The sequence below is a fragment of the Schistocerca americana genome, chromosome X, assembly GCF_021461395.2.
Source record: "Schistocerca americana isolate TAMUIC-IGC-003095 chromosome X, iqSchAmer2.1, whole genome shotgun sequence".
NCBI lineage: Eukaryota > Metazoa > Arthropoda > Insecta > Orthoptera > Acrididae > Schistocerca > Schistocerca americana.
The window spans coordinates 169,225,414-169,252,873 of NC_060130.1; the positions used below are offsets into that span (position 1 = coordinate 169,225,414).

The 27,460-nt window shown below is 41.9% G+C and overlaps 1 protein-coding gene across 1 annotated transcript in view; it reads left to right on the forward strand.

The window, feature by feature from the left end:
- The window catches only part of LOC124555888 (sodium channel protein Nach-like), a 198,314-nt gene that overhangs the window by 68,278 nt on the left and 102,576 nt on the right, over positions 1 to 27,460 (forward strand). The window contains exon 3 of the mRNA XM_047129948.1: positions 17,367 to 17,620. Coding sequence (XP_046985904.1) covers positions 17,367 to 17,620 — 254 coding nt within the window. The remainder of the gene's footprint in view (positions 1 to 17,366; positions 17,621 to 27,460) is intronic.

A 27,460-nucleotide genomic window follows, 5' to 3' on the forward strand; every position in this document is an offset into this window, starting at 1 on the left:
ATTGACCCCCCAGGGAGATAGCAAGCAAGGGGGGAAAGAATTCCAGTGTGCATTCGGTATGTTTGCCGGGAGGTCTCATTCGTGATGTGGAGGAGGCCATGCCGGTGGCTATCGAGCGCACTGGGTGCAACCGGCTGCATGTAGTGGCACATGTCGGCACGAATGACGCCTGCCGCTTGGGTTCTGAGGCCATCCTCGGCTCCTTTCGGCGGCTGGCTGATTTGGTGAAGGCAACTAGCAACGCAAACGGGGTGGAGGCTAAGCTGTCTATTTGTAGCATAGTACCCAGAGTTGATCGCGGTCCTCTGGTCTGGAGCAGAGTGGAGGGTGTAAACCAGAGGCTCAGACGACTCTGCGAAGGTATCGGATGCGAATTTCTCGACCTCCGGTATTGGGTGCAGAACTGTAGGGTTCCTCTTCATAGGTCAGGCATGCACTACAAACAGGAAGCGGCTACTAGGGTAGCGGAGTACGTGTGGCAAGCACATGGGGCGTTTTAGGTTAGAGAACCTCTCCGTTGGGAGCGAACACGATTTGCCTGTTAAATCAGCCACAGTGACCTCAGAGAATTTTGGTCCTCCCAGATCACAGATAGAAAAGATTAACATGATTTTAGTAAACCTCAGGAGCATCCAAGGGAAGGTTCCAGAAGTAGTATCGCTTACTGAAGGTTCTAATGCACAGATAGTATTAGGAACAGAAAGCTGGTTGAAACCAGACGTTAATGAAAACGAAATCTTAAGTTGAGATTGGAATGTTTATCGTAAGGATAGGTTAGTCGCCAATGGTGCTGGGGTACTTAATGCAGTAAAAAGTTCCATAAAATCTAGCGAGGTCATCATGGATTTCGAATGTGAATTAATCTGGGTGAAACTGAGTCAAACAACAGTCAAAAATGGTGATCGGGTGCTTTTATGGACCATCTGGGTCAGGGTCTGTAGTTGTAGAGCGCTTCAGGCAGAACTTGCACAATATCGTTAGTAATTTTCCTGATCATGCCGTTATAATAGGGGATGACTTCAACTTGCCAGCTATAGATTGGGAGTGTTATGCCATCAAAACTGTGCGCTACAGACAGGGAATCGCGTAGCACTGTTCTGGATGTCTTGTCCGAAAATTACCTTGAGAAGCAGTTAGAGAACGAGACCTACTGGCAACAAACAGACCTGAAGGTATCGAATCAGTTAACATAGAGGAAGGTATCAGTGATCACGTGACTGTGACTGTGAATCTATGACGACGGGTCCTACAAGGAATAGCCCGCATCTCGTGGTCGTGCGGTAGCGTTCTCGCTTCCCACGCCCGGGTTCCCGGGTTCGATTCCCGGCAGGGTCAGGGATTTTCTCTGTCTCGTGATGGCTGGGTGTTGTGTGCTGTCCTTAGGTTAGTTAGGTTTAAGTAGTTCTAAGTTCTAGGGGACTGATGACCATGGATGTTAAGTCCCATAGTGCTCAGAGCCATTTGAACCTACAAGGAATGTTAAGAAAGGTTGGTAGATATATTTTCTCAGCAACGGAGACAGGATACAAATTTCAGAATATTTCAGCAGTCAGCATCAAATATTCGGGGATGAGGACGAAAATGTGGAGAACAAATGGAAAAAAAATTCAAAGGCATCGTTTAATATGCCCAAGACAAGAATAATCAGAGTAAGATTTTAAGGGATGGGAAAGATCCATCATGGCTTAATAACCCTGTTAGAAAAGGGCTGCGTAAACAAAGAGCACTTCACCTCAGATTAAAGAGAAGTAAAAACCTAGCTGACAAACAAAAGCTGAACGAAGCGAAAATGAGCGTTCATTGATTTCAGTAAGGCATCTGACACCGCCCCGCATTTCCGTTTAATGAAAAAAAATACGAGCTTACGGAGTACCGCAGCAGACCTGCGATTGTATTCAAGACTTTCTTGCAGATAGAACTCAACACGTCGCTCTTAGCGGAACTCAATCGACAGATGTAAAGGTAATATCCTGAGTACGATAGGGACGTGTGATAGGACCGTTGCTGTTTACAATATATATAAATGATCTAGTAGAAATCGTCGGATGCTCTTTAAGGTTATTCGCAGATGATGCAGTTGTCTGTACCAAAGTAGCAGCGCCAGACGATAGTAGGAAATTGCAGAACGACCTGCAGAGAATTGATAAATGGTGCAGACTCCGGCAGTTGACCCTGAACGTAAATAAATGAAACGTATTGCTCATACATAGGAAAAGAAATCGACTACTGTGCAGCTACAGTACTGATGACAAACAGCTGCCGTAAAATATCTAGGCTTAACTATCCAGAGCGACCTTAAGTGGAATGACTATACAGGGTGGTCCATTGATCGTGACCGGGCCAAATATCTCACGAAGAAAGCGTCAAACGAAAAAACTACAGAGGACGAAACTTGTCTAACTTGAAGGTGGAAACCAGATGGCGCTATGGTTGGTCCGCTAGATGGTGCTGCCTTAGGTCAAACGGATATCAACTGCGCTTTTTTAAAATAGGAAACCACATTTTTTATTACATATTCGTGTAGTACGTAAAGAAATATGAAAGTTTTAGTTCGACCACTTTTTTCGCTTTGTGATAGAGGGCGCTGTAATAGTCACAAACATATGGCTCACAATTTTAGACGAGCAGTTGGTAACAAGTAGGTTTTTTAAATTAAAATACCGAACTTGGGTACGTTTGAACATTTTATTTCGGTTGTTCCAATGTGATACATGTACCTTTGTGAGCTTATCATTTCTGAGAACGCATGCTGTTACAGCGTGATTACCTGTAAATACCACATTAATGCAATAAATGCTCAAAATTATGTAGGTCAACCTCAATGCATTTGGCAATACGTGTAACGACATTCCTCTCAACAACGAGTAGTTCGCCTTCCGTAATGTTCGCACATGCGTTGACAATGCGCTGACGCATGTTGTCAGGCGTTGTCGGTGGATCACGATAGCAAATATCCTTCAACTTTCCCCACAGAAAGAAATCCGGGGACGACAGATCCGGTGAACGTGTGGGCCATGGTATGGTGCTTCGACGACCAATCCACCTGTCATGAAATATGCTATTCAATACCGCTTCAATCACACGCGAGCTATGTGCCGGACATCCATCATATTGGAAGTACGTCGCCATTCTGTCATGCAGTGAAACATCTCGCAGTAACATAGGTACAACATTACGTAGGAAATCAGCATACATTGCACCATTTAGATTGCCATCGATAAAATGGGGGCCAATTATCCTTCCTCCCATAATGTCGCACCATACATTATTTTGTGGCGGCGTTCGTAGCGACAAGCAATTCGCTGTAGAAACGGCTTACTAAGTCACCGCCACACTTTTAATAGCGGGCCGACCGGTCCGCTGGAACAGTGAACAGAAAGATGAAAACCCAAACACTCTGATTAAATAAAAGTCGGTACTTATCTTTATTAACGAAGATACAGAAACACAGTAGTGAACTCCGTGTCTACAGAAATCTGTCTAGTTCGAGTCGGAGCGGCTAGGTCAGCGTCGGCTGACGACAAACAACAACTCTGCTGCGATGAACACACAACTGACTAGCAAGTACACAATTCGGTGGCGAGTATACAACTGAGCGGCGAATACAGAACTGTCCTAGCGCTCGCGACTCCAGCGCTTAAGAAACCAGAAGCCAGCGGTGGCGCGCGCAGACTTGCGGCGATTTCCTGTCTCGCTGGCGCTGCTTATGCGGACTGCGTCCGGACTTTGATGCTGCCAACCTTTTGGCAGCGGGCTCGGGTGGAATTACTGGCTAGGATATAACACATTAACCCGCCAAGGTCGCTGATGTTCAACTTGTCACAGTCATCGTGGATTTTCCTTTGTCCAATAGTGCATATTATGCCGGTTTACGTTACCGCTGTAGGTGAATGACGCTTCGTCGCTAAATAGAACACGTGCAAAAAATCTATCATCATCCCGTAATTTCTCTTGTGCCCCTTGGCAGAAGTGTACACGACGTTCAAAGTCGTCGCCATGCAATTCATGGTGCATAGAAGTATGGTACGAGTGCAATCAATGTTGATGTAGTATTCTCAACACCGACGTTATTGAGATTCCCGATTCTCGCGCAATTTGTCTGCAACTGATGTGCGGATTAGTCGCGACAGCAGCTACAACACCTGCTTGGGCATCATCATTTGTTGCAGGTCGTGGTTGACGTTTTACATGTGGCTAAACACTTCCTGTTTACTTACATAACGTAACTATTAGGCGAACGGTCCGGACACTTGGATGATGTCATCCAGGATACCTAGCAGCATACACAGCACACGCCCGTTGGAGATTTTGATCACAATAGCCATACATCAACACGATATCTACCTTTTCCGCAATTGGTAAACGGTCCATTTTAACACGGGTAATGTATCACGAAGCAAACAGCGTCTGCACTGGCGGAATGTTACTTGATACCACGTACTTATACGTTTGTGACTATTACAGCGCCATCTATCACAAAGTGAAAAAAGTGGTCCAACTAAAACATTCATATTTCTTTACGCACTACGTGAATATGTAATAAAAAATAGGAGTTACTATTTAAAGATGCAGCTGATTTCCGTTTGACCTATGGCAGCGCCATCTAGCGGGCCAACCATAGCGCCATCTGGTTTCCCCCTTCAAGCTAGACGAGTTTCGTTCTTTGTAGTTTTTTCGTTTGATGCTTATTTCGTGAGATATTTGGCCCGGTTACTATCAATGGACCACCCTGTATAAAACAGATGGCGGGAAAAGTGGAAACCAGACTCAGATTCATCGAAAGATTCTTCATCCACGAAAGAAGTGGCTTATAAGGCGCTTGTTCGCCCGGTTCTTGAGTACTGTTCATCCATCTGGGGTCTCTGTTAGGTAGGACTGATAGAGGAGATAGAGAAGGTCCAACGAAGAGCTGCGCGTTTCGTCACGGGATCGTTTAGCTGGCGAGAGAGCATTATGGAGATGCTAAACAAACTCCAATGGCAGACGCTACAAGAGAGGTGTTTTGCATCACGGAGAGATTTACAATTGAAATTTCGGGACAGGACTTTTCAGGAGGAGTTGGAAAACATATTACTTACCCACACATACATCTCGCGTATTGACCACGAGGAGAAAATACGAGAAATTAGAGCCAATACAGAGGCTTACCGACAATCATTCTTCGCACGCACTATTCGCGAGTGGAATAGGGTTGGAGGGATTAGACAGTGGTACCGAAAGTACCCTCCGCCACACACCATTAGGTGGCCTGCGGTGTATGATGTTGATGCAGGTGAAAATTTGTCACACGTTTCTCTTGGCAGGACATGCATTACTGTTATGATAAAATCCACTACAGTTGTAAAAAGTATTTATTTCTAAAAAGGAACGCACAACCTGGTTTCAGAGCATGTATCCCATGCATGTTGCATATTAAAATATGAGTCCACAGAGGATGCATGACTGAGGTTAAAATAGGTTACAATATGTAAAAATAGTCCTTCCCTGGTACAACGTTGGGCTGTGCTTCGTAGGGGGCTGGTGAGTGTCTATGCAACACTGTTCGAAAGACCGCCTGTCTGACTTCGTGTGGATACATGCATGGGGCGACTCTCAACCCAGACCGTTGTCTCCTTCTGCTAGGGGCTTTCCGGTAGATCTAGGACGGAACAGGATATCCTGTTGCAAGCTATGAACAATGAAGCCACTATTTTAACGTATAGTAACCCATTTCAACCTCAGTTATACTTCCTTTGTGGACTCACAGTTTAATACGCACTTGAAGATGGGACACTTATCATGACACTGGTTTGTGTTTTCCTTTTTATAAATAAATAATTTTTACAACTATAGCGAATTTTATCATTGATGAGTAAAACTTGTAGTTTGTTTATTAATTACTTCCGTTTCCATGTTACAAAACGTGTAGCATCTGGGTGATGGTGGAAGCAAAATATGTGCCGAGAGACTGTCAGCATTTAATAAGGGCGAGCGCCAATGTTTCAAATGGCTCTGAGCACTATGGGACTCAACTTCTGAGGTCATCAGTCCCCTAGAACTTAGAACTACTTAAACCTAAATAACCTAAGAACATCACACACATCCATGCCCAAGGCAGGATTCGAACCTGCGGCCGTAGCACTCGCGCGGCTCCGGACTGAAGCGCCTAGAACCGCTCGACCACCGCGGCCGGCGGCGGGCGACACCCCATCTTGAGTACAATACGTGTTAACACAAGATCTGGAATGGCAGTACTGGTCTGTCTGTTCTCAACAATGGGACCATGTGTATGATGTATCATGGAAGACTGAACAACATGGAGACAGTCGATTTCAAAAGGAGTGATATGAACTAACGTCTGCGCCTAGTGTAAAACTGTGCGTATATAAAAATCACAATTCCTGTTCATAAGGTATCACACAGCTGAAATGTAAGAGAGAAAATATTCGCTCCTTAAGGAATGATTGTTTTAAGTCTGTGTTTAATTCACTAGAGTGTTTGGTTCTCACATAGAAAGTCATTGGATTTGGTTCAGACCGAAATGCTTTTTCAGCAGTGAATGTGAAAATAATACAGGAGCTTCAGAAAGAGTGCTTTACAGATTCCGAACACATTTTTGCTTTTGGAGTTTATGATAAGTATGGATGTGTTTATTATATTGCAGGGACTCCGTTTCGATATAAAAAAAATTGGTTGATTGTTATATTAAGGATATATTATTCATATTGTATACTTTTTTCCTTAATATATAATTCAGTATCATTTCGATTTTACTAAGGCAGATGCAACTGTCAAAACTTGGTTAGCTGTTACAGATATCTCAAACATTTACTCAAAGCGTAACAACATACTGTTTACAATAAATGATATTCGAAAAAGTAGTGAAGATGGATTGAAATGTGTAATAAATTTATTTGTTTCCACAGTTTGTGATAGCACAAAAAGTGAATCTGTTTCAGTATAACAAATGGTTTGTAAGGATATTAGAGTACTTTTTAACGCGAAAATTTTTACACTTTCAATATTCCTTGTTGTGTGTAAATATTCATAGTCATTCAAGTGTGTATGACTTTCTTTGGGATGCAATTTTTTTATAGTAAGTTTTTTATCGAGACAATTTTTTGTTTGAGTCTCTCTTTCCCATTGCCTCTGTATTATATTGATTATGAGGCAGGACAGTATTTCACGTAAATATTATTTAAGTATGATAACAGATAGATAGGTAGATACATAGATAGATGGAGATAGAGAGTTGAAATTTAGTGTTAAGACAATACAGTACTTAAGTATGAAAACGAGTAAAGCATAAAAGCAACGAAATTTACTGATGAGGCTACGGTATTTCCATAAGCGTTTCTCTCTCTCTCTCTCTCTCTCCCTCTCTCTCTCTCTCTCTCTCTCTCTCTCTCTCTCTCTGTGTGTGTGTGTGTGTGTGTGTGTGTGTGTGTGTGTTTGTTTGTTTTTAAATTTGCCAGCCACTGCCATCTTTAATATTTAAATTTCCTGCCACTTTTTTCGAATTGTGCACAGTCTTTTCTTAATGACATAATTAAAAAACTGGACAAGTGTGAGCAGCACTTGCGCTCTGAGGGTTCTGTACAAACTTGATTATGTATATAGATAGTTCTGACGAATGTGTCTGCAAGTATCGAAACAAGTGACATAAATGTCAATGTCTTTTGATTGCATTGACTTAGAAGTTTAAAATTTTTACACTGCCAAGAGATCGTAGACGTTAGTACTTCACGGAAGTTTCAACTTGACACCTCTTCCGTTTCTATCGATTGAGCTACAGAACCCTAAAAAATGGGTGTGGCTTGTGACATAATCGAAATGTCATTGACCCTGCCTCAGCATGTAGGCAACTTGCACTTTTGCACCTGCGCGCAGTTGCCTTCCTCAAGGAGAAGTGGACGCCATCTTGGATTGTGATGTCACTGGTATCGAATACTTCAGAACCGCATTTAAGTGCAAAGCGATCCAGAAACTGCATATCCATTCTACTCCTGACGTCCTATCCAGCGAGCAGGAAAGTCGTAGTTGAGCACTTTCCTAGACACAAGCGAGTGGTGAGCTGGGCACTCTTTTCGCTGGTATCTCATACATACACATACTCGTATTTCAAGTGGTACATTCTCTAGGAGTGCCAGTAGCAGTTCGGTAAGAAATTTTGGGTATCTTTTCTTCATTAAGGTTCCTCAATGAAATAAGGACTACCCAAATAGTCTCCATTAATCTCGCACCAAACTCTCATACTTCACTGCTTTGTTCAGCCTGCCCAAGCCATTGCGGATTATCAGCAGCTCAGTAACGGATATCTCTTACACTCATAATCCCATGATTTCTGACAGTAACTTCATCGGTAGACAGAATTTTTTTGAAGACGTCATGATGACGTATCAAAACCGAGCGACAGAATTTGATACGTCTTCTGCTATCCCACTGGTTAATCTGCTGGTGAAGTGACACGTCATACGGATGGAAACTGTTTGCGTACAAAATGCGAAGACCGTTATGATTACGTATTTCTGAGGCACTCCAATTTCTCTGGAGCCTCACATATGTGGATTAAGAGCAGCAACTGCCAGAACATCTATTTCCTTCGCTCTGCTCTTTGCAGGCTTACTCCTTTCCCTCTGTGTAGTATTCCAGTGACTTTCAATAACAATTTTAGCACATTCGCTGAATTTTCATTCTTTTCGAACACTATGTTCGGATACTTTTGTACACACAACTCAACTGTCCTCTTCACCCTCCTTCTTCAGTCTCCGTATTGAAGAAGTATATCTAGTTTCTCTTGTATGCGAAAGACATTTATTTTTTCAGACTAAAAAGCACTCGAAGTAAGTGAACGACACAGATAGAACGAAAGCTGCTTTTCCGCAGTGCTCCCTTTATACCTGTATCATGATGGTGCAACACGTCGTTTGCTTCTTATCCGACGTGACGCATTTTCTTATTTGGGTATGGAATCACTATCTTCCACATAAGACCGTAACTGGTTTCATGTTCAAAACACATAAGTCTCAAATTATAACACTGCAGTTACTCCGAATGTAGTTGCTGGGTTTAAAAGAATGAAACGCTGATGAATCTGTCTGTTTTAGAACTACGGTTCTGGCAGTAGAAATGATTAGATTACCATTTGAAAAAGCGATGCAGATACCGACATACTGCTAATTAATGTAGCAATGTAAAGAGAGTTTACGTCTTTTTGTGAGGACTTTCTCACAGTGCACCTGGGTGAAAACAGAATTGTTGTTGTTGTGGTCTTCAGTCCTGAGACTGGTTTGATGCAGCTCTCCATGCTACTCTATCCTGTGAAAGCTTCTTCATCCTTCATCCTTCTGAATCTGCTTACTGTATTCATCTCTTAGTCTCACTCTACGATTTTTACCCTCCACGCTGCCCTCCAATACTAAATTGGTGATTCCTTGATGCTTCAGAACATGTCCTACCAACCGGTCCCTTCATCTAGTCAAGTTGTGCCACAAACTCCTCTTCTCCCCAATTCTATGCAATACCTCCTCATTAGTTATGTGGTCTATCCATCTAATCTTCAGCATTCTTCTGTAGCACCACATTTCGAAAGCTTCTATTCTCTTCTTGTCCAAACTATTTATCGTCCATGTTTCACTTCCATACATGGCTACACTCCATACAAATACTTTCAGAAACGACTTCCTGACACTTAAATCTATACTCGATGTTAACAAATTTCTCTTCTTCAGAAACACTTTCCTTGCCATTGCCAGTCTACATTTCATATCCTCTCTACTTCGACCATCATCAGTTATCTTGCTCCCCAAATAGCAAATCTCATTTGCTACTTTAAGCGTCTCATTTCCTAATCTAATACTCTCAGCATCACCCAATTTAATCCGACTACATTCCATTATCCTAGTTTTGCTTTTGTTGATGTTCGTCTTATATCCTCCTTTCAAGACACTTTCCATTCCGTTCAACTGCTCTTCCAAGTCCTTTGCTGTCTCTGACAGAATTACAACGACATCGGCGAACCTCAAAGTTTTTATTTCTTCTCCATGGATTTTAATACCTACTCCGAATTTTTCTTTTGCTTCCTTTACTGCTTGCTCAATATACAGATTATATAACATCGGGGAGAGGCTACAACTCTGTCCACTCCCTTCCCAACCACTGCTTCCCTTTCACGTCCCTCGACTCTTTATAACTGCCATCTGGTTTCTGTACAAATTGTTAATAGCCTTTCGCTCTCTGTATTTTAGCCCTGCCACCTTCAAAATTTGAAAGAGAGTATTCCAGTCAACATTTTCAAAAGCTTTCTCTAAGTCTACAAATGATAGAAACGTAGGTTTGCCTTTCCTTAATCAGAATTACGATATCTTAAACCAGGGTCTGGCATGGGGTCAAAACCGGACGTGAGCACGATGTGCTGCACGTGTGGGGGCCGAAGGTCGGCCTGTCTCGTGTTTGCTTGGTCATTCTCGGATCTACTCGGTATAGCTTGACATTTTATTTAGCATTTCGGCATTTTTCGGCAAATGTGACATTCCTCAATTGGCAGAATCATGGTGTCGTTGCCGTTTGCCCTACGCTATTTGTTTGTGGTATACAGGAAGTTGACAGGTCCAGTGCCTGTTCGCACAAAAAGCGGCAGTCTAGAGATCTAGCGCCACAAGCCTTTAAAAATGAATTGGAATGACAGAAGAGAATGATGATAATTCCCAGTATCTATTATGCAGTCGCATAATCTACAGGAACCGTAAACTCACTGTGGAACGACATTACATTCAGAAAGAATTTAAAGATTCAGTTAAAGTGATTGAAAGAGCAAAAAATTGAAGTGATCGATAGACGGCAGTCATTGTACTGTGCATCAAGAAACACTTTGTGCTAAATTTACAGGCAGGAACACGTGACAAAATCGATAGAACGAATAATATATTCTCTGAAGTCGCACGCATTATTATACTGTCAGTTGCAACTATTTTCGATGGAGCTGAACGAAGAATATGGAGACTATATATATTACTGCTAATCACATTGGTGAAATCGAGGGTCGGGTCTCGAATGATTTTTCGACGTAAAACCCACTATTTAAGAGTTTATGAAGGAGAAAGGACTGCAGGAACGAAAATTAAAACATCCGGAATGGATAGCAGACCTCGCATTTTATGTGGGCTTCACTGCACACTATCCACAGTAAGACACTGCACGGTGAAGCACAACTTATTTCTGATTTGATGGGGATGCGTTTAAAAACAAAATCACATTGTGGCAGGACAAATTTTGACAAGAAAACGTATATCCATTTTCGAGGCCGTTTGCCATTTCAATTGAAACAGCCCCTGTTCCTTTTCAGATGAAATTGACTGATCTGCAATGTGGTTGCTGTTTAAAAGTCAAATTCTTTTACGTTAAGACTTTCCAAGAAATCTACGTAGTTTCTCTTGGAAAGAGTTTCAACGTCTGCATAATGAAGTTGCAAACGTGATAAAATATTTCGATCAAACATATGTGTGTAAAAGGTTGTTTTCGATTTTTGTTGTTGTTGTTGCTGTTGTGGTCTTCAGTCCTGAGACTGGTTTGATGCAGTTCTCCAGGCTACTCTATCCTGTGCAAGCTTCTTCATCTCGCTGTACTTACTACAGCCTACATCCTTCTGAATCTGCTTAGTGTATTCATGTCTTGGTCTCCCTATACGATTTTTACCCTCCATGCTGCCCTACAATGCTAAATTTGTGATCCTTTGATGCCTCAGAACATGTCCTACCAACCGGTCCCTTCTTCTTGTCAAGTCGTGCCACAAACTCCTCTTCTCCCCAATTTTATTCAATACTTCCTCATTAGTTATGTGATCTACCCACCTAATGTTCAGCATTCTTCTGTAGCACTACATTTCGAAAGCTTCTATTCTCTTCTTGTCCAAACTATTTACCGTCCATGTTTCACTTCCGTACATGGCTACACTCCATACAAATACTTTCAGAAACTACTTCCTGACACTTAAATCTATACTCGATGTTAACAAATTTCTCTTCTTCAGAAACGCTTCCTTGCCATTGCCAGTCTATATTTTATTTCCTCTCTACTTCGACCATCATCAGTTATTTTCCTCCCCAAATAGCAAAACTCCTTTACTATTTTAAGTGTCTCATTTCCTAATCTAATTCCCTCAGCATCACCCGACTTAATTCGACTAGATTCCATTATCCTCGTTTTGCTTTTGTTGATGTTCATCTTATACCCTCCTTTCAAGACACTGTCCATTCCGTTCAACTGATCTTCCAAGTCCTTTGGTGTCTCTGACGGTATTTACAATGTCGTCGGCGAACCTCAAAGTTTTTATATCTTCTCCATGGATTTTAATACCTACTCCGAGTTTTTCTTTTGATTCCTTTACTGCTTGCTCAATATACAGATTGAATAGCATCGGAGAGAGGCTACAACCCTGTCTCACTCCCTTCCCAACCACCGCTTCCCTTTCATACCCCTCGACTCTTATAACTGCCATCTGGTTTCTGTACAAATTGTAAATAGCCTTTCGCTCTCTGTATTTTACCCCCGCCACCTTTAGAACTTGAAAAAGTGTATTCCAGTCAACATTGTCAAAAGCTAGAAACGTAGGTTTTCCTTTCCTTAATCTTTCTTCTAAGGTAAGTCGTAAGGTCAGTATTGCCTCACGTGTTCAAATATTTCTACGGAATCCAAACTGATCTTCCCCGAGGTCGGCTTCTACCAGTTTTTCCATTCGTCTGTAAAGAATTCGCGTTAGTATTTTGCAGCTGTGACTTATTAAACTGATGGTTCGGTAATTTTCACATCTGTCAACGTCTGCTTTCCTTGGGATTGCAATTATTATATTCTTCTTGAAGTCTGAGGATATTTCGCCTATCTCATACATCTTGCTCACCAGATGGTAGAGTTTTGTCAAGGTTGGCTCTCCCAAGGTTATCAGTAGTTCTAATGGAATGTTGTCTACTCCCGGCGCCTTGTTTCGGCTTAGGTCTTTCAGTGCTCTGTCAAAATCTTCACGCAGAATCCTATCTCCCATTTCATCTTCATCTACGTTCTGTTCTATTTCCATAATATTGTCCTCAAGTGCATCGCCCTTGTATAGGCCCTCTATATACTCCTTCCACCTTTCTGCTTTCCCTTCTTTGCTTAGAACTGGGTTTCCACGTGAGCTCTTGATAATCATACAAGTGGTTCTCTTTTCTCAAAAGGTCTCTTTAATTTTCCTGTAGGCAGTATCTATCTTAACCCTAGTGAGATAAGCCTCTACAGCCTTACATTTGTCCTTTAGCCAACCCTGCTTAGCCATTTTGCACTTCCAGTCGATCTCATTTTTGAGACGTTTGTATTCCTTTTTGCCTGCTTCATGTACTGGGTATTTATATTTTCTCCTTTCATCAATTAAATTCAATAATTATTCTGTTAACTAAGGATTTCTACTAGCCCTCGTCTTTTTACCTACTTGATCCTCTGCTGCCTTCACTACTTCATCCCTCAGAGCTACCCACTCTTCTTCTACCGTATTTCTTTCCCCCCTTCGTGTCAATTGTTCCCTTATGCTCTTTGTGAAACTCTGTACATGCTCTGGCTTAGTCAGTTTATCCAGGTCGCATCTCCTTAAATTCCCACCTTTCTGCAGTTTCTTCAGTTTTAATCTACAGTTCATAACCAATAGATTGTGGTCAGAGTCTACATCTGCCCCTGGAAATGTCTTACAATGTAAAATCTGGTTTCTAAATCTCTGTCTTACCATAATCTATCTGATACCTTCTAGTATCCCCAGGATTCATCCATATATACAACCTTCTTTTATGATTCTTGAACCAAGTGCTAGCTATGATTAAGTTATGCTCTTTGCAAAATTCTACCAGACGGCTTCCTCTTTCATTTCTTACCCCCAGTCCGTATTCACCTACTATGTTTCCTTCTCTCCCTTTTCCTACTCTCGAATTTCAGTCACAAATGACTATTAAATTTTCGTCTCCCTTCACTACCTGAATAATTTCTTTTATCTCATCATACATTTTATCAATTTCTTCATCATCTGCAGAGCTACTTGGCATATGAACTTGTACTACTGTAGTAGGCGTGGGCTTTGTGTGTATCTTGGCCACAATAATGCGTTCACTATGCTGTTTGTAGTAGCTTACCCGCACTCCTATTTTTTTTTATTCGTTATTAAACCTACTCTTTCATTACCCCTATTTGATTTTGTATTTATAACTCTGCATTCACCTGACCAAAAGTCTTGTTCTTCCTGCCACCGAACTTTTTCGATTACGAAACTAAATAAATCATGAATACGTGGCAACCTGAGTGCGAAAATCTATGAGATTGTCTCGTGTGTCCGTATACCGCCAGTTTGTACCCGATAAAAACTATGTTATGTCTTCAGCGCGCCTAAAATAATAGAGTAATACCGAAATTTTTTTGTGATCTATGCTGTTGAGAAACATATAATATGAAACCAAGTCGTGTGTAGTATAAGTGCTTTGCTATTGATACATGGAACATTTTCAGTTTTCCCCTCTTCCACCTTGTGCAGCCAGACAAGAGAGTTACGCACGCATGCAAGAGCAGAGTCCTCTTCTTGCTCGTACCTTTCATAAACGGTTCCAGAAACATTTTAGGTGTACAGTTTAACTAAACCACCCCGTATAGCGCAAAAGAATATCCTTCGGCATATGTATGATATATTCCTGGGATCGGCCGGCCGGGGTGGCCGAGCGGTTCTAGGCGCTACAGCCTGGAACCACGCGACCGCTACGGTCGCAGGTTCAAATCCTGCCCCGGGCATGGATGTGTGTGATGTCCTTAGGTTAGTTGGGTTTAAGTAGTTCTAAGTTCTAGGGGACTGATGACCTTAGAAGTTAAGTCCCATAGTGCTCAGAGCCATTTGAACCATTATTCCTGGAATCCTAATATTAATGTTCCTTACAATATGTATGTGAGGGTCAAATGCGTGACTAAGTGAACACATGTGCTTTTGAAGCTAACTGATGGATTAAATCTGGACGTTTGGAAATTGAAACTGTGAGGGCAAGTCATCAGTTGTGCATGGATAACTCAGTCAATAAGGGGGTTGCTCGTCAAAAACGAAGTTCTGGCCTTGAGTTCTGGACCGGCATACAGCTTGAGTTTTTTAGAAAGTTTCAAAAACTCGACCTTGCTATAGAGTGACAGATCAGTTCTGCAAAATACCTCTAGGCTGTGGCTGAGCCATTTCTTCCTGGGTGCTAGTCTCGCAAGATATTCAGGAGAGCTTCTGTGATGTTCGGCAAGTAAAAGCTAAGTACTTGGTAGTACTGAAACTGTGTAAGCTGATGGTAAGTCGTGTCTGCATAGCTTAGGCAGCAATAACGTCGTCCACGAAAGATACGACTTCGCGTTCAAATGTGAGTCAGGCACACAGTTTTAACCTGTCAGGAAGTTTCAAAACAGCGCAAACTCAGATGCAGACAGAAAGATTCACTGCGGACATATTAATGCTATCAACCCAAACTAACCACCTGCGAATCACAAGACTACTGGGACACCAACAGTACCAAGCAATTTTCTGTTGGAACTAAGCTGCTCGTTTGTTCATGCCACATTGTCATCCTTTTTTTTTTTGTTGAAACGTTTACCTTGCGTATTTTCTAGCTTTACAAACGGACGTATGATGACTTTAATTCGGTTTCATAACACCTATGTGATAAATGAATGCATTTTGTAGTTATCACAAAATTTAATTGATATACTAGAGGAATGTCAATTGGAAATATTTGTTTAACTAAAAAACCTATGGCTGGCCGTGGTGGCCGAGCGGTTCTAGGCGCTTCAGACCTGAACCGCGCTGCTGTTACGGTCGCAGGCTCGAATCCTGCCTCGGGCTTGGATGTGTATGATGGCCTTAGGTTAATTAGGTTTAAGTAGTTATAAATTCTAGGGGGCAGATGACCTCAGAAGTTAAGTCCCAAAGTGCTCAGAGCTATTTGAACCATCTGAACCAAAAAACCTATGAACCAATCAATTGCGCTACAGATGGAGTTTGGCCAAAAATACCCATTGGAAACAGTTATGAAATACACAATTGTAAAGTAAGTTAAAGTACTGTATTTTACTAATTAAAAACTACTGAATTAAAAATTAGGACACGATTCTCGTTGAATAGCTGTTTCATGTACTGCAACATTAATAGTTGTCTTGTCCTCAACATCGTAAAATCATTTTGTTCATTAATTTTTTTGAAATGTATGTCGTCTCGTAAACTGGGGGTGACAAAAGTCACGGGATACCTTCCAATATCGTGTCGATCGTACTTTTGCCCAGCGTAGTGCAGCAACTAGACGTAGCAAGGACTCAACAAGTTGTTGGAAGTCCCCTGCAGAAATATTGGGTCATGCTGCCTCTACAGCCGTCCATAATTGCGGAAGTGTTGCCGGTGCAGGATTTTGTGCACGAACTGATCTCTCGATTATGTCCCATAAATATTTGATTGTATTCACTTCGATCGAACTGCAGCTACCAAATAATTCGCTCAAATTGTCCAAAATGTTCTCCAAACCCATCGTGAACAATTGTGACCAGTTGACATGGCGCATTGTCATCCATTAAAATTTCATCATTGTTTGGGAACATGAAGTCCATGAATTGCTGCAGATGGTCCCCAAGTAACCGAACAGACACGCGATCCAGTTGGCCCACTCCATTATGGAGCCTCACCAGCTTGCGCAATGTGCTTCGAAGGTTCTGTGCCACATTCTAACCATACTATTAGGGACTCAGCTGACCAGGCCACAGTTTTCCAGTCGTCTAGGGTCCAACCGATATGGTCACGAGCCCAGAAGGGGTGCTGCAGGCGATGTTGTGCTGTCTGCTGCCATAGCCCATTAACACCAGATTTCGTCCTGATGTCGTTCGTCGTACGTCCCACACTGATTTCTGCTGTTAACTGACAGCTCTATGGAAACGACGCTGCTCTCGGTGGTTAAGGGAAGACAGTCGGTGACTGCGTTGTCCGTGGGGAGAGATAATGCATGAAATTTGGTATTCTCGGCACACTCTAATCATTGTGGATGTCGGAATACTGAATTCGCTATCGATTTCCGAAATGGAATGTCCCACGCATCTAGTTCCAAGTAACATTCTGCATTCAAAGTCAGTTAATACCCGTTGTGCGGCCATAACCGCGTCGGAAACCTTTTCACATGAATCACGTGAGCGCAAATTACAGTTCCGCCATTGCACTACCTTTTGTACTTTGTGTACGCGATACAACCGTCAACTGTCTATGGGCATTCCACTATCCCATGATTTTTGGCACCTCATTGTAATACTGTTGTTGGAGGATACTTAATTGACAGATATACAGTATAATTAACTGATAACGAATTGCAATTCTTTTTCAGGAAATGTACGAGCTTGAATTCGCAGAACATGCAAAGTCTGGCATGACTACGTACGATAAATTCCACAGTAAAAAGAAAATATTTTCTGAGTTCAACACAGCAAGTACGGCGAGCGAAGTTGATCAAAAGATCAAATACCCTGCAGTATTATTACCGATGAAACCAGTTTTGGATTATTTTTTCTTATTTATGGAGACTTCTTCAATACATGGTTTCAACCACTTGACCAGCAGGAAGAGGACACCAGCTGAATAGTGAGTTACATACTTTGACTTTTATTTCTTGGGAGTAATATCATACTGCACACTTATAGTTAAACAATTAAATGTTGCGAACCACTGAAGCAACATTACGGATTTGATATGTGTGTGGTTCTGTTATTTCTGACGTGTGCAAAGGAACAAAGATCCAGCAGCTGTATATATGTATGATGAAATGAAATAAATGCTGGCGTCGACCGAAACTGGACGCTGATATGAATTCAATGGTGACAAGTAAAAATTTGTGACGGATCGGAACTCAAACACGGATTTTCCGCTTTACAGGAACGGTCACCTTAACCGTTTTTTTTTTCTTTTTTCGCGCATATCGTAGACAGACAAAGGCGAGGTTAAAACGAAGACCGAAAAATCTAAAGTCCGACCGAGATGCGATCCCACGCTCTCTCGGTTTCCAGGTACGCATCAGTCACCCCTTCCCCCTTTTCCCCCGATACCTTACTCCAAAAAGGGCACAGAAAAGTATTCAGATTACCAGAATACCACTAGATACACCGAAAAAAATTGAATGAAAGCAAAGCCACGACAGAGAATCGAAAACGGACCAGCGATTTGGCAATCCAACGCGTCATCCGCCATCTGTACACTGAAAAAAATGATAAAAAGTGGACTTTCTCCCTAGTCAGTCACTTCTTGCTACTATTTTTAACAAGACCAACAGCATCACGAAATGGAATAACAATATATCTGAAAAGCGGCATTGACTAGGGCCGGCTAACTCAGCCGATAGCTTGACACTGAAATACAAAGTTCAACACATGACGAGTAAGTTGCCAGCTATTCATCGCCCTCGGCACAGTCTTATCGACGAAATTTAATAAGATAGTCAGGCTAAATTTAACAGTTGCTGCCTGACGAGAACTTTTGGAAATTAACACAATTTTACCAACTTTAAACTAGTCGGACACAAACCCCCTCTCAACAATTTGTTCAAAAAGAATGTAAAACTAGTAACCAACGAATGCTAAAAATACCCATGAAACTCCTGTGATAGTCCATCCAACACCGACGACTTACGAAAAGGCGATTTGAGAATAAGGTCACAGGCATCGTCACATTGAAAAGAATCTAAAAACATAGCTTTATGTGCAGGTGTAAGTTTACAATACGGATCCCGAACAAACAAATAGGGTGACGTACCGACAGGAACGGTTACCTCTTACTGTCCAAGGTGCACTGGTTGGATAAAAAGTAGTGGCAACACCGCCGTAACTTGAAATATGTGCGTCACCTCTGATACTGGCTGTTTGTATCTGGTAGCACAAAGCTAGCTGAAGTAGCGTAGTGAGTGGCGATGGCAGTGTTTGAGTCAACTGCTGTGTGTCCTTCATGAAAGCGTAGAAGGTCATTTCGAGCTCCCAACAGTATGTTTAGGAAACAAGGAGAACGTGCATGTATCAAGACTGAAGTGTCACGTGGTCGTTGCAGACAGCAATGTTTTTGTCTGGCACTGAATCCTGTCATACTGCATGACAATGCATGATACCACATGGTGAACACTATGCAGAAGCTGCTGAGTACGTGGGGATGGGAGATACTGCAACATCCACCCTATTACCCCATGCGTTTAGCAACTGTTCTCCAAAATGAAGGAAGATCTTCGTGGCACGCGCTACGAAACAAGAGAGAACATCGTCCATGCCATAGGCGGTTCCTTGCAAGACATCGACAGAAATGGATGCACTGACGTTGTACTACGCCTTCCATCTCTGAGGTCGACATGTGAGGTGATCACATTGAGGGCATGTAATACAGTGAACATCTTTAGTAACGTCTAATATGAATTATAAGCCTGTAGACACTGCTTTTTATCCAACCTATGTAGAACTGATGTACAGCATGGAATACACTACTGACCATTAAAATTGTTACACCAAGAAGAAATGCAGATGATAAATGGGTATTCATTGGACAAATATATTATACTATAACTGACATGTGATTACATTTTTACGCAGTTTGGGGGGAATGTTGTCGTGCCCTTCAGTCTGAAGACTGATTTGATGCGGCTCTGCACTTTAGACTACTATGTGGAAGCCTCTTGATCCCTGCTTAGCTACTGCAGCCTACATCCACCAGAACTTGCTTGCTGTAGTGTGAAGCCTTGGTCTCCTCTAGAACTTTTATCTTTCCACCCTTAAAAAAAAAAACTGCATTCCAAATCAAACTTTCGTTAATGTCTCAATTTATGTTTTATCAGCCTACCTTTACATGAAGTTGTGCCACAAATTTCTTTTCTTTCCAATTTGATTCAATATTTCTTTATTTCTAACTCTCAGCGTGCTTCTACATCTCCATATTTCAAATGCTGTTTTTCTCTTCTTGTTTGTACCATTTACAGTGGGTGTTTCACTTCCATATATGGCTACACTGAGACAAATAACTTCATAGGGGACTTTTTAAAACTTAAATTTATATTCATTGCTGAGAATTTTCGCTTTCTCAGAAACACTTTTCTTGTCATTACCAATCTGCGCTTTATATTCTCTTCTCTTCGACCATCACCATTTAGTTTGCTACCCAAATAGCATAGCACATCTACAGTAGAGGGACTAGGCTGTTTCTGGCGCATTTTGTTAGTGTGGGCTGCCTACATGACGGGCAGGTATGCACTCAGGGGCAGACCTGTTGTTCTGCTTTGATAGACAGGTAATTAACATATTGTTCTGCTAAGTGATTTTCCATGTCGCTGCACTTAACCTATTGTTCCCCCCCATTCCCTCCCGCTCCCTTCCCCCTCAGGAAATGCACCACCCCTCGCTGCTACAGGTACACTTTCAGGTCTGAGTTAATCTATTATTCTGTTAAGTGCTTTTCCATATCACCCACATTTCCTTTTGATTGACAGGCACTTAACCTATTGTCCCACCACCCCCTCCTCTCCCCAAACCCCCTCCACCTGTCACTGCTACAGGGACACTTTCAAGTCTGAGTTATTGAAATAGGCCCCCCTCTCACTCTTATCAATTTGATTGACTACTTAATTAATTTCATCAATTAATTAACCTCTCTGATGGGAAAGTGCCACACACCCCCAGTGGGAAGTTAAAATTCCATCAGGACAATGCAACCTCTATTAACCTAAGAAAACAGCGGGAAGATAAGTCACATTGTCTACTTAATTAAATTGATCAATTAATTAACCTCTCTGGTTGGAAAGTGCCACACCCCTTCCCAGGTGGTAAATTCAAATATTGTCAGAATTTCGTGAGTGCCATGCCCACCTGGACTTGGAATAAAATATTTAGTCTCCACCACGATCCTTAACCGACCGCCACATCCCCTTACCAACCCATGTTGGCAGGCTGACATGTACTAATGTGTACTAATGTGCACTAGCGTGCACTAAAGCATACTAACGTGAATGAATGTGCACTATCGTGTACTAACACGCACAGTGCACACCCTCTTCGAAGATGGCGGCCGTAACGTCAGTTTATGATGCAAGTGCCACACCCACTGACTGGAAGTTTGAATTGTGGCGGGAAAAAAGGGCACCTCCGCTAACCTAAGTCATCCGACCATCACCTCTTCCTAGGAATTGGCTGGAAAAAGACTCAGTTCATCGGTCATTTGGAGGGAATTCGATTGATCTGCATGGAATATTGTTTAAACAATTTAGACAATGTGTGGAATATGTGGAAATGGTATATTGTTTATTTATTAAAAAATCAGTTTATGGGGGTTGGATATCTCTTGCTCATGATTCTTGACTGTTTGGGAGCATGTAGATCTTGCAAGAAGCAGTTACATGGGGCAAACATGTTGCACAACCCAATGTTAGGCACTGTACTCTGGGTTTCTTAACTTAATGTTTGGGCCTTTGTCAGCACTTAACTTATTGTTCTGTTAAGTGGTTTTCCAAGTCACCGCACTTAAACAACTTATCTCCGGTGGGGATGCCGTCACTCATCTGCCACTATGGCATTAGGACATCTCCAGGTGTAAGATATCGAAAATTGTGACCATTTTTTTCTCTTCTGTAAGACAGTGCTTCGACTTCTGTTTGCATAATGGTTCTGATTTCCACGTCTGTGCTTAGAGACTGCTCTCTTTCCAAACAACAAGAATGCTTATATGATTAAAGGTATTTTCGCGAGTGAGCACAGGCTTTTAGCGGTGAGAACGTTTGCGTATGTTGAAAGCAGGAAGGGAAACACGTGATGGACGGGCTGCCACGTTATTTTCGTAAACTGGTTCTGTTAGGGCAAGAATTTCCGTGCATACAAGCCGAGATATCACGAAAACTGCTACAAAAGTGCACATTAAGTATTTCTCAGACGCTATGCAATTTGCAAGTGTTTGCTATAGATACTGAGATTCGTTCCAGAACCACAACCTTCAAGAGGAGACATTACCTGTACATTGATCGCTGTCAGACTGTAGCAGCAATACTAATATTTAATTATAGTTACACTGGTAAATATGTTACTGACTTTCAACATTCTTGTGAGTCTAGTATGTATTTGACGATCTGTAAATAACTTTTGTGGTGGTTAACTGGCAGTGCAACTTAGCGATCTGTGCAAAATAATTTTACTGCTGAAACTCTTGGTCTGCAGAAAAGAATGGCAAAAGATTCACTAGGAACAATGCACCCTCTGCTATTCTGGGAAGGATTGCAACATCTCCCTCTCACCACCCAGGACCCTATGTCTCATCGCGTATGAGACAGACGTGAGCGCGCCTTGGAGTTCTGTGACGTCGGTATAGCACCCGAAGAATTCTAACTGTATACATGGAAACAGGCCCAACTTTCACCAGCAGTGGCATGAAAGCGATGGGTCACGCTAGCTTGCATCCAGTAGTGGCTTGCGGTGGCGGTTGCGGCTGCAGTGGGAGTGGCGACGGCGTCGGGCGTCGAGTGGCAGAATGTGGTTTTTTTTATGAGGAATCTTTCGTTTAAACTATATTCAATCGATTTCACCGACTAAAAGGATGCTTCGAATTAAGAAAAAATACTCCATACACATGAAGAATACCGACTGAATTAATTTGCATACTTTTTAATATCAATGTGGTGTTAGTGGTACAATAGTTAATGGGAAGGAGTGTTTGAGTGGGTGACTTGGAGCAGAGAAGGTTATGTGCAGAACACTACATTAATTTGCATTATTTTTCTCTGGAACGAAGTACAATAGCTTAAGGGGGTGGGTGACAAAGAAGAGTGAGCCAGAAATGGCGTTAAAAAGCATGTGAAATTCAAAAAGTGTACCAGAAAATGGTGGGAGGACATACTTAGTTTGGTATCAAAGGTGGTACAATTGTTTAAGTGCGGTGACATGGAAAACCACTGAACAGAACAATAGGTTAAGTGCCGACAAAGGCCCAAACATTAGATTAAGGCACCTAGAGTACAGTACCTAACGTTAGGTTATGCAACATGTTTGGCCCATGTAACTGCTTCTTGCAAGACCTACATGCTCCCAAACAGCCAAGAATGACGAGCAAGAGATATACAACCCCCACAAACTCATTTTTTTACAAATAAGCAGTATACCATTTCCGTATATTCCATACATTTTCTAAATTGCTTAAACAATATTCCACACAGAGCAATCGAATTCACTCCAAATGATCGATCAACTGAGTCTTTTTCTAGCCAATTCCTAGGAAGAGCTGGCAGTCGGATGACTTAGGTTAGTGGAGGTGCCCTTTTTTCCAGCCACAATTCAAACTTCCAGCCAGGGGTGTGTTACTTGCATCATAAAGTGACGTCACAGCCGTCATCTTGGATGAGGTTGTGCACTGTGCATGTCAGTACACGATAGTGCACGTTCGTGCATGTTAGTACACGTTAGTGCATGTTAATGCACGTTATTACACGTTAGTTCTCTTTAGTACATGGTAGCCCACCAACATCGGTTGGTAAGGGGACGTGGCGGTCATTAGAGAATCGTGGTGGAGACTAAATATTTCCAGGTGGGCGCGGCGCTCGCGAAACTCTGACAAAATTTGAATTTCCCACCTGGGAGGGGGGTGTGGCACTTTCCCACCAGAGAGGTAAATTAATTGATGAAGTTAATTAAGTAGTCAATCAAATTGATAAGTGAGAGGGGGGGCTATTCCAATAACACAGACTTGAAAGTGTACCTGTAGCAGCAAGGGGTGGAGGGGGTTTGTGGAGGGGAGGGTGTGGTGGGACAATAGGTTAAGTGCCTGTCAATCAAAAGGAAATGGGGGTTATATGGAGAAGCACTTAACAGAACAGTTGGTTAATTCAGACCCGAAAGTGTATCAGTAGTAGTGAGGGGTGGTGCATCTTCTGAGGGGGAGTGGAGTGGGAGTGGGTGGTGGGGAACAATAGGTTAAGTACAGTGACATGGAAAACCACTTTGTAGAACAATAGGTTAAGTACCTGTCTATCAAAGGAGAACAACAGGTCTACCCCTGAGTGTAATCCTGCCATTGATGTAGGCAACCTGCACTAACAAAATTGTGCCAGAAACGGCCTAGTCCCACTACATTCGACTACTTTCTGTGACTCATAACCTAATCTAAATCCCTCAACATCCCTGATTTAATTCGATTGTATTTCATTATTATTGTCTTGCAACTGTTGATATTCATCTTAAACTCTCTTTTCAACTATTGCTTCCTTTTCATGTCCTTTGATTCTTATGAATGTAGTCTGGTTTGTGTACAAGTTGTACATAAATTTTCGCTCCCTGTATTTTATCCCCGCTACCTACAAAATTGTAAAGAGTGTAGAGTCCTCATTGCCAAAAGCTTTCTGTAAATCTACAAATGTTATAAACATATCAATGTCTTCCCGTGACCTACCTTCTAAGATAAGACATAGGATCGGTATTGCCTTGCATGCTCCTACACTTCTCCATGACCGAAACTTTTCTTACCCCGAGATCGGCTTCTACCAGTTTTTCCCTTCTGATGACAATAATATGTGTCAATATTTTTCAACTATGAGTTATTAAAGTAGTTGTTAGCCAATTGCACCTCTAATAGCAATCAATGTTATAGTTAGTTATCATCGATAATGCTACTTATCGAGAATTATTATCGAAGTACAGGTATCATCATATAAGAGTCAGTAATTATACGCAAACTACGCATCTAATCGTTACATATACATATGTACTTATCCAGCAGGTGCTGTTTATAACTTTTTAAAATGTGGATAAGCCGGCTGAAGTGGCCGAGCGGTTCTAGGCGCTACAGTCTGGAACCGCGCGACCGCTACGGTCGCAGGTTCGAATCCTGCCACGGGAATGGATGTGTGTGATGTCCTTAGGTTAGTTAGGTTTAAGTAGTTCTAAGTTCTAGAGGACTGATGACCTCAGAAGTTAAGTACCATAGTGCTCCGAGCCATTTGAACCCATTTTAAAATGTGTTTAAAGAGTAGACTGTCAACACGTGGAAAGGACGCATGATTCATAGCAATCCGATGTGTTTAGTGTTGGACCGGATGTGCATTTACAGCTGTACGCCTTGTGCCCCATCGCCGTGTGCCTGTATCTGTCTCACACTCAAGAAGAAGCCAGCCTTTAGCTGCAACCCTCTTTCTCGTCATTTGCACATGCGTCATTCCATTCCCATCTAGAAAGAATCACGCACGCTGTTACAGTAAATGTCGCTGCGGTCGGTATATTTTGAGACAAAGACGAATTCGTAGAAATAATTGCAAGTATTGAGATAATTAATAACTTTTGCATGATGCATGTGTGAGCGTAGTTGAAAAGATAAAGATGGCGACGAGTTTACTGTTTAACAATTGTAGTCGTTATTTCTAAGTAATGCTTCATCTGAATCGTTTAACAGAGAGAGGTAACATAACAAAGCAGCAAACATACAGAGCTGTGGACAGGTCCACGAAGTGTGCATAAAGTGTGTGACCGATGTACATGCAATAATTCTTTTGGTGACCAAGGACGTTGTGCTGAACAATATTACATAAGTTTTTATGCCAATTGCAGACTAATAATTATAGCTATTACGAGATGTTTGTTTTTAGGTTGGGTGGTATCTCCGCATAGTCGTGGCAAGAGCAAGCTATTAACGCTTATTCTCCCCTGGGCAGCAGGTCAGGTGTTGATGTGTTCATGCGTGAACACAAATCAGGTAGTCTATACTGGCAGATGTAGTCCACTTAGTGGTGCAGTTACGACCATGCAGAAAACATTATTTGGGACTTATTTGTGCGAAGACTGTTCGGCGTAGTGAAAAAAACCAACACACAGGTGTGTACACATATTAAGGTATTACATACAAAAACATCTGCATTTATACCTGTTACAGCCTGTATATCTCCCCTACTGAAATGTTTAGACTCAAGCACTTGCGCAGAGAGACCCGTGAACTCAAAAATCAGAGACTTGCTTGACTTCACAACGTTGCAGGGGTCATTTGTCTCTTTGTGGAACAGCCACATGCACCTAGTATGTGCAGAAAGTTGCACTGGTGTGAAAACACCTTTAAACAGTTACGGCACCATATGACGGATGAAAGTCCCGAACGAGTAGTCCTGTGTCCACGTAAGCAATAAAACATTTGAATTAATAATATTATGTATCTGGTCGCGGCGATAAACAGAGCTAGATCTAGCTCACAAACAAAGAAGAATCGATATGCCTCAAAGTGTAACAAGTTTATATTTTGTTCTTGTATCATAGTCAAGGATGTTGCGTTTTGAATTGGCCGACTACTACTTTTGAGCCAGGTTATGTCGCGCTCCATTCCCATTATGATCGTGAGAGTTGTTTTCCCATGTCGCGTCACGTAAGTAGTGGACTGGTTTCTATATATACAGGGTGAGTCACCTAACATTACCGCTGGATATATTTCGTAAACCACATCAAATACTGACGAATCGATTCCACAGACCGAACGTAATTGAAAACGGAAACCACGTGTGTACGTGTACCTCACCCCTCATGGTAATGTACATGTGCGTCAGTGAAAAAGACCAATAAAAAGGTGTTAGCATGTGGACGTAATGTGCTGTTCCAGTCTCTTCTGTATCTAAGGTCCATCACCGTTCCCTTTGGATCCCTACGTAATTCGGTGCTCTCCGATACACACGATCGAACAGCGGAGGAGTGGTACTCAAGCGTCAACTTTAGGTTACAATATCTCCGGATGTAATTAATACTTTACAATGCAACACACGGCAATGATTACGTTTTTGTTTATATGTTCAGATGTGCTAACAAAACTAACGGGGTTCCATTTAAAAAAACATAGGTTTGTGTTAAAAAACACACTTCCGTGCATTTTTTTATGGTTTGCATTAACCAATTACACTAGCCCCTCTCCTCACGTTCGTTCTGTGGAATCGATTCGTCAGTATTTGATGTGGTTTACGAAATATATCCAGCGGTAACGCTAGGTGACTCACCCTGTATACAGACACCAAATATCTTTCCAACAAGGTTATTGTATTCGAAGACCGTATTCGAAACTTCATCGTTGTCAACGGGACATTAAACAGTAAACTTCCCGAGATGTAGGTGCACACCAATGCATTGAAAAAACAGCTGACTTATCGAGCTTCCCTCATGGACAACAATGTTCACGAACATATCTTTAAACACTGATTGCGGTTGTCAATCGGCAACTAAAAGACAATGAGTTTAGCTAAATGTTTATGGCCGTAAGCAGTTCCAGAACACCATTAATTCAAATGTTTTTATCGCTTATGTCTGTATTGCACTTTGCGTCTGTCATTTGGTGCCTTATTTGTTTAAATGTAACACAACAAACATTTGTATAACATAAAATGAAGCCCATCCTAACTTAACATATAGAAGCAGTCTATTTGTTATTTCTGATATCTGTTATTATTTTAACAGCAGCTGG